The sequence below is a fragment of the Guillardia theta genome (assembly GCF_000315625.1).
Source record: "Guillardia theta CCMP2712 unplaced genomic scaffold GUITHscaffold_441, whole genome shotgun sequence".
Lineage (NCBI taxonomy): Eukaryota > Cryptophyceae > Pyrenomonadales > Geminigeraceae > Guillardia > Guillardia theta.
In genome coordinates, this window is record NW_005434244.1 from 1 (window position 1) to 7,960 (window position 7,960).

The 7,960-nt window shown below is 58.3% G+C and overlaps 2 protein-coding genes across 2 annotated transcripts; both read right to left on the reverse strand.

Annotated features, from left to right (window-relative positions):
• Positions 1–1,751: 1,751 nt before the first annotated feature.
• Positions 1,752–2,031, reverse strand: GUITHDRAFT_122773 (hypothetical protein; the record flags this gene model as incomplete). The annotated part of the gene is made up of 2 exons (XM_005817942.1): positions 1,752–1,829; positions 1,909–2,031. 2 exons carry the CDS (start codon positions 2,029–2,031, stop codon positions 1,752–1,754), a joined length of 201 nt encoding a protein of 66 aa, XP_005817999.1.
• A 3,939-nt stretch (positions 2,032–5,970) lies between these two features.
• Positions 5,971–7,707, reverse strand: GUITHDRAFT_122774 (hypothetical protein; the record flags this gene model as incomplete). The annotated part of the gene is made up of 3 exons (XM_005817943.1): positions 5,971–6,019; positions 6,073–6,144; positions 6,188–7,707. 3 exons carry the CDS (start codon positions 7,705–7,707, stop codon positions 5,971–5,973), a joined length of 1,641 nt encoding a protein of 546 aa, XP_005818000.1.
• Between the last annotated feature and the right edge of the window lie 253 nt (positions 7,708–7,960).

Here is a 7,960-nt window from a genome sequence, read left to right on the forward strand (position 1 = left end):
CAGAGCTCTGATGGGATCGTCGTGTCGCTCTACATCGTATCCGCAAGGCAGGCGGTATGATGACTTGCCTGTCAGAGTCAGATGTTGAGGAGCCAGCACGTTTGACTCTCGCAACGGTCACGTGACTCTACCTGTCAGATCTATTTATGAAATATAACCCTTTTTAAGGTAGCGCCCTCTCCCTGCCAACCGAGCTCCTTTCAAAATTGCCTCCGAAGGTCCGGGGACAACTTTGACTGTCAGCTGACAGGAAAGGCCCATGACTCCTGTCCCCCTTCAAGGTCTGGCGACGAAATATAGCCTGTTAAAGCAGAGACAGTCCTTTTATCGCTCCCCTCCCCTCAATAAGACTCCTTCCTGCGCAGGCTTGAGCTCGCCTTCACAGAGCTCTGATAGGATCGTCTTGTCGCTCTACATCGTATCCGCAAGGCAGGCGGTATGATGACTTTTGACTGTCAGAGTCAGATGTTGAGGAAGCAGCACGTTTGACTCTCGCAACGGTCACGTGACTCTACCTGTCAGATCTATTTATCGGCTTCTCCCTGCCAACCGAGCTCCTTTCAAAATTACCTCCGAAGGTCCGGGGACAACTTTGACTGTCAGCTGACAGGAAAGGCCCATGACTCCTGTCTCCCTTCAAGGTCTGGCGACGAAATATAGCCTGTTAAAGCAGGAACAGTCGCTCCTCATACCAACAAAAGATTTTGATATATAGCTTACAGTCGCTCCAACTACCCCCTTTTATAGCTCCCCTCCCCTCCTGCCCACCGCTCGCTCGTCCTCTCTCTCTCTGTCTGCTGCAACAAGCTTCTCTCTTCAAGCCCTCCCCTCTGACCTCTTCCTCGGCCTTCTCCTCCATGAAGACTCCCCTCTCCTCTGTCCTCACCGTCTCCCCCCGCCCTCGCAGCAGCCTGCCCCTCGCCCCCTCCCCTCCTCCCCCCGTCACCCTCGACATGGAGACGCTCAGGCCGCTCTTCCGTCTGCCTCAGCCTGTCGCTGCTCGATGTCTCGGGGTCTCGCTCTCCTCCCTCAAGCTCGCTTGCCGCCGCCTGGGCGTACAAAGGTGGCCGTACAAGGCCGCGAGACCCCCGGCCAAGTCGCCGACCTGCTCAGCGCCCCAGGGCTGCAGCCAAGCAGCGCCCCAGGGCTGTAGCTCGGGAGGCCGCGGCCCGGCAGACAAGCCCTCGGGCTGCACGTACCGGAGGCTGAGGTGGATCGACCTGGGGCTCTTCGACCTGCTTGAGGACAGCATGAAGCACGTGGCGGGGACGGGCTTCCTGGTGGAGGGCCGGGGAGGCAGAGGGGAATGAGAAGACGGGGAGGAAGGAGGGGGCAGGCGAAGGGTTGGTAACGCCCGAGGGTGTAGCAGGGCAGCAGAGCTGATGTAAGAAGAGTGTGTGTATGGGCTAGCCTCCAAAGGGAGCTTGGCAAGTAAATAAACCACCTTCCTGATACGAGCGGGGGGGCAAGGGGCATTCGGTAGCCATGCGTCTGCCATGGCCGACCCGCGGCTGGGGCCTTGAGCACCAGAAGACAGTGCGTGCGTTCTGGGAGTCTACGGCAAGACCTGCACAGCCGCACGCCCAGCAGTAGAGGCAGGCGAGGGCTAGAGATGCCTCGACGGGGAGGAGCCTGAGAGCGGCAGAGGCTGAGTCAGGACCGGACGTGATAGGAGGTCGGAGCTCGAGACCGAGTGACTGGTCGAGCTGGTCCAAGGAGGAGGAGCAGGCCCAGAGCTCGCCCCGAGACTATCAGGGTGTGAGGACGTGCTTCAACGGCTTGAGGCCTTGGAGAGGGAGGTCGTTGACAGCACCAGGACGAGCGCAGCTCTGAGGGCACCTGAGTGAGGTTCGGTCACCCCCCGCAGCTTTACGGGTGGCAGATGTCCATGGCAAATGCTCAAGGCACCTCCGCGGGACCACACGCAAAGGTGAGGTACCACCCGTACTCGGCACTCTCTGTCGCCCAACAGGGGTTGTACTCCCCAAGTCCAGTAGCCTTGCTGCCCTCGTGGCTGTAAGACACGACCATAGCTTCTCTTGCTGCCCCGTCCTGCTCAATAAGACTCCTTCCTGCGCAGGCTCGAGCTCGCCTTCACAGAGCTCTGATGGGATCGTCTTGTCGCTCTACATCGTATCCGCAAGGCAGGCGGTATGATGACTTGCCTGTCAGAGTCAGATGTTGAGGAACCAGCGGGTTTGACTCTCGCAACGGTCACGTGACTCTACCTGTCAGATCTATTTATCGGCTGCTCCCTGCCAACCGAGCTCCTTTCAAAATTACCTCCGAAGGTCCGGGGACAACTTTGACTGTCAGCTGACAGGAAAGGCCCATGACTCCTGTCCCCCTTCAAGGTCTGGCGACAAAATATAGCCTGTTAAAGCAGAGACAGTCCTTTTATCGCTCCCCTCCCCTCAATAAGACTCCTTCCTGCGCAGGCTTGAGCTCGCCTTCACAGAGCTCTGATAGGATCGTCATGTCGCTCTACATCGTATCCGCAAGGCAGGCGGTATGACGACTTGCCTGTCAGAGTGTGAAAGGGGCTCGGTTGGCAGGGAGATGCAGGACTGGAGGTAACGAGTCACGTGACCGTGTCCCCCTTCAAGGTCTGGGGACGAAATGTAGCCTACCAGTCGCTCCAAGTACTACATATCCTATTTTAGCTCCCCTCCCCTTGTATAGCTCCCCTCCCCTCCTGCCACCGCTCGCTCGTCCTCTTCTCTGTGTCTGCTGCAGCAGCGAGCTTCCCTCTTCAAGCCCTCCCCTCCGACCTCTTCCTCGGCCTTCTCCTCCATGAAGACTCCCCTCTCCTCTGTCACCACCGTCTCCCCCCGCCCTCGCAGCAGCCTGCCCCTCGCCCCCTCCCCTCCTCCCCCAGTCACCCTCGACATGGAGACGCTCAGGCCGCTCTTCTGTCTGCCTCAGCCTGTCGCTGCTCGATGTCTCGGGGTCTCGCTCTCCTCCCTCAAGCTCGCTTGCCGCCGCCTGGGCGTACAAAGGTGGCCGTACAAGGCCGCGAGACCCCCGGCCAAGTCGCCGACCTCAGCGCCCCAGGGCTGCAGCCAAGCAGCGCCCCAGGGCTGTAGCTCGGGAGGCCGCGGCCCGGCAGACAAGCCCTCGGGCTGCACGTACCGGAGGCTGAGGTGGATCGACCTGGGGCTCTTCGACCTGCTTGAGGACAGCATGAAGCACGTGGCGGGGACGGGCTTCCTGGTGGAGGGCCGGGGAGGCAGAGGGAGATGAGGGGGCAGGCGAAGGGTTGGTAACGCCCGAGGGTGTAGCAGGGCAGCAGAGCTGATGTAAGAAGAGTGTGTGTATGGGCTAGGCTTGAAAGGGAGCTTGGCAAGTAAATAAACCACCTTCCTCATACCAGCGGGGGGGCAAGGGTCATTCGGTAGCCATGCGTCTGCCATGGCCGACCCGCGGCTGGGGCCATGAGCACCAGGAGACAGCGCGTGAGTCCTGGGAGTCTACGGCAAGACCTGCACAGTCCCACGCCCAGCTGTAGAGGCCGGCGAGGGCTAGAGACGCCTCCCCGGGGAGGAGCCTGAGAGCGGCAGAGGCTGAGTCAGGACCGGACGTGATAGGAGGTCGGAGCTCGAGACCGAGTGACTGGTCGAGCTGGTCCAAGGAGGAGGAGCAGGCCCAGAGCTCGCCCCGAGACTATGAGGGTGTGAGGACGTGCTTCAACGGCTTGAGGCCTTGGAGAGGGAGGTCGTTGACAGCACCAGGACGAGCGCAGCTCTGAGGGCACCTGAGTGAGGTTCTGTCACCCCCCGAAGCTTTACGGGTGGCAGATGTCCATGGCGAATGCTCAAGGCACCTCCGCGGGACCACACGCAAAGGTGAGATACCACCCGTACTCGTCACTCTCTGTCGCCCAACAGGGGTTGTACTCCCGAAGTCCAGCAGCCTTGCTGCCCTCGTGGCTGTAAGACACGACCATAGCTTCTCTTGCTGCCCCGTCCTGCTCAATAAGACTCCTTCCTGCGCAGGCTTGAGCTCGCCTTCACAGAGCTCTGATGGGATCGTCGTGTCGCTCTACATCGTATCCGCAAGGCAGGCGGTATGATGACTTTTGACTGTCCGAGTCAGATGTTGAGGAACCAGCACGTTTGACTCTCGCAACGGTCACGTGACTCTACCTGTCAGATTTATTTGGCGGCTTCTCCCTGCCAACCGAGCTCCTTTCAAAGTAACCTCCGAAGGTCCGGGGACAACTTTGACTGTCAGCTGACAGGAAAGGCCCATGACTCCTGTCCCCCTTCAAGGTCTGGCGACGAAATATAGCCTGTTAAAGCAGGAACAGTCGCTCCTCATACCAACAAAAGATTTTGATATATAGCTTACAGTCGCTCCAACTACCCCCTTTTATAGCTCCCCTCCCCTCCTGCCCACCGCTCGCTCGTCCTCTCTCTCTGTCTGCTGCTGCAGCGAGCTTCCCTCTTCAAGCCCTCCCCTCCGACCTCTTCCTCGGCCTTCTCCTCCATGAAGACTCCCCTCTCCTCTGTCACCACCGTCTCCCCCCGCCCCCGCAGCCGCCTGCTCCTCGCCCCCTCCCCTCCTCCCCCCGTCACCCTCGACATGGAGACGCTCAGGCCGCTCTTCCCTCTGCCTCAGCCTGTCGCTGCTCGATGTCTCGGGGTCTCGCTCTCCTCCCTCAAGCTCGCTTGCCGCCGCCTGGGCGTACAAAGGTGGCCGTACAAGGCCGCGAGAGCCCCGGCCAAGCCGCCGACCTGCTCAGCGCCCCAGGGCTGCAGCCAAGCAGCGCCCCAGGGCTGTAGCTCGGGAGGCCGCGGCCCGGCAGACAAGCCCTCGGGCTGCACGTACCGGAGGCTGAGGTGGATCGACCTGGGGCTCTTCGACCTGCTTGAGGACAGCATGAAGCACGTGGCGGGGACGGGCTTCCTGGTGGAGGGCCGGGGAGGCAGAGGGGAATGAGAAGACGGGGAGGAAGGAGGGGGCAGGCGAAGGGTTGGTAACGCCCGAGGGTGTAGCAGGGCAGCAGAGCTGATGTAAGAAGAGTGTGTGTATGGGCTAGCCTCCAAAGGGAGCTTGGCAAGTAAATAAACTGTACGATCTGAAGCGAAGCCCTGTAAGAGACCGGGAGGGTGCGAGAATATCTGAGAGGACCTGGAGAAGGGGCGGGGGAGGCCGAGCAATCTAAGGGTGGAGGGAGGGGTTGTCAAGAGCTCGATAGGAGACTCTCAGGGAGGAAGGTCATCGATGGCCGATCAGAACTGGCTTGGTTAGTTAGAAGTCACAAGTCGTTTCGCGGTGAGCCCGGCCATGGGCCAGCATAACTGTTACTGTAACCACCAACCACACTGACCGCACTGACAAGATACCATCATGTTAGCTGTATGTCGGCCGCCCTGTAGCACAGCCAGCCATGTCGGTGGCGCCAGCGTTGCCAGACCCCCGAGGTTGAGATGGGTCCAAGCTTCCCTAGCATTTCTCGATCCGATCAACATACAAATGATTGTGGGATAGAACTATCAGAGATCTGTGAAGGCGGGCTGAAGCCTCCACAAGAAGGAGTCTTATTGAGCAGGAGGGGGCAGCAAGAGAAGCTATGGTCTGGTCTTACAGCCACGAGGGCAGCAAGAGAAGGAGTCACAGGAGGAGAAGGAAGGAGGCGAGGGAAGGAGAAGGGAGAACTTGAAAGGGAAGCCTGCAACCGAGGGAGAAAAAGGGAGATAGCGGGGGCAGGAGGGGAATACTGAGTGGGGAAGTAATGTACTGGGGAGCGACTGTTTCTGCTTCATCAGGCAACATTTCGTTCCTTTGGGATCGTGGGATGCTTCAGTCACGATACTGTCAAACATGTTTCTTCCACAGATATACTTGCTGGTCACCATAGCTACAGTGGCCGACGGGTATCATAACGAGATACTCTACAAGATCTTCAAAGGCCCTCGGCCCTGATGCAGCTCCCGGCGCCCGGGCCTTCGCTCGCTCGCTCGTTCATCAATGGACTAGCTCGGCCTCGTCGAATTCCTTGGTTACAAACTCCGACCTGAGAGAGTAAAAGCCCGTCAGCAAGGCCTGATACTGAGCAAGTTCACTCACTGTAGAATGTCTTGCATGGTCCCTTCATCCTCTCCGCCTTCATCCTCGCAAGGAACGTAATCGAGACGGTACCTGAGCACGATCAACGCAGAGGAGAGAGTGAAGTCTGTAGTACCTCGGGTTGTCCGCTGGGTTGGAGTAGAAATGCTCCAGGAAGTTGAACTGGACCTCCTCCAGAGTGACGTCATCTATCATCTTGCAAATGAGCAGAGCCAGCTCGAACTTGCTCAGCCGATTCTCATTCACGTCTCGGAGGGACTCGGAGAGATCGCTATTCCTCTGCTTCTCGCAGACCATCTGGTAGAAAAGGATCGCAAGAGACGTGATAGCCGAGATCAAGAGATTGCGCGAATTCTCAGGGCCGATGCTCAGTAGTATCATGTTGAAGAGTATGTTGGATACTGTCGTGAGCTTGTTGTCCGAATCTCGGATCGACGGTTTGATCTGCCTCCGGAAATTGTTCGAGATTACCAACTCTTTGATTCTGTACAGGGAAGACAAGTTGAGAGCCATGAGTGAGAAAATCTGAATCTGCTGCGCGAAAGATCGGTGGAGAAAAACTTTGAGCGGATCTCGCTGCAGCTGCCGCCCCAGTGCTTTGAGCACCACAAGGTTGTGGGCTCGCCTCTGTGAGTCTCCGCCGAGGTAGTGCTCGAAGATCCAGCAGAGCGGCCAGACGAGGAGGAAGGAGAGGACCACAAGAACCAGGCTGAGCGCAATCAAGACGAGGAAAGCTAGCAGCCAGAAGGCATAATAGGTCAACGGGTAGAACTCCTTCACTAGGAGAATGGCGCAGATCCTTAGCGAGGCCGTCTGCGCTTCGTCGTCACTGATGCCTGGTATGGGGGGAGATGTAAACTGCCACCAGTCGGCTCGACTTCGGAGGATCAGGAAGCATCCCCGGACTTGGAAGAAGAGAGTGTACAGGAGGAAGATAATCGAGACGCTGTTGTTGAAATATTCGCTCTCGCTCCGCCATGGAGGGATCTTCCTGCTGAGGAGGTTGAGGGTTCCGGCTCTGATAGTCCTGTATGAATGCTTCAAGCCCTCGTGGTTGCTGTAGGTCGAATCCGACGGGGTCGCCCCCTTCTCACTCACGGTCCCTCGGTACCGATGTAGCAGGTACCGGGCAAACCCTTTGTCCGTCTTGGCGTTTCCTTCCTCCAAACTCTCGAGGGGCTCGAACTGAAGCTGCCTGTTATCCTTCTGGTACTTCACACGAATGGGGAATACAGTTCCCTCCTCCAGCTGATTGATGCTCGCTAGCGCCTTGGTGAAGTGTTCGTAGGCTTGCTGGCCATGCGCGGAGCGCTCCGGTTCAACTTTGAGCTTCTTCTCCTCCACGCTCTCATAGCCAGCCAGCTCCTTGAACCAGGTGTAGTTTCCTCCCAGATATCGCTCCTCCTCTGGCCTGCAGTAGATGTCCCAAGGATGCCTCTTGTGGACGTCAGGGTCGAATGGTTGGCCTGTCGTGGGATGACTTTCGTAAGGACGTCCTGTGAACGGGTCGATGTTGGGCTCTCCCAGGTCCTGGCTCCCCCAGAAGGCATCGACAAGCTGTCCTCTGCTCTCCTGAAGGAGGAAAACAGGATGAAGCCTCCCCAGGACCCTTCGTAGCGTGTAAGCCCCGCTCATTCCGCCATAGCTCCAAATCCGGCAGGGAGGAGGGGGTTGTGGTAGAAATAGGGAGAAATGTGGGGTAGTGAAGGTAGTGAGAAGAATTGAAGGGTACTCTCTGGGAACAAAGGGGGTAGGGGTGATGGAGGTAATGATTGAGTAAGTGGAGGGGGTAGGGGTGGGAGGGGTGGTAAAAATAGGGGTACAAATGAAGGGAGAAAAGGGGGTCATTGTATTGTAATATATTGACGGGTGGGGAGAGGGATGCGGC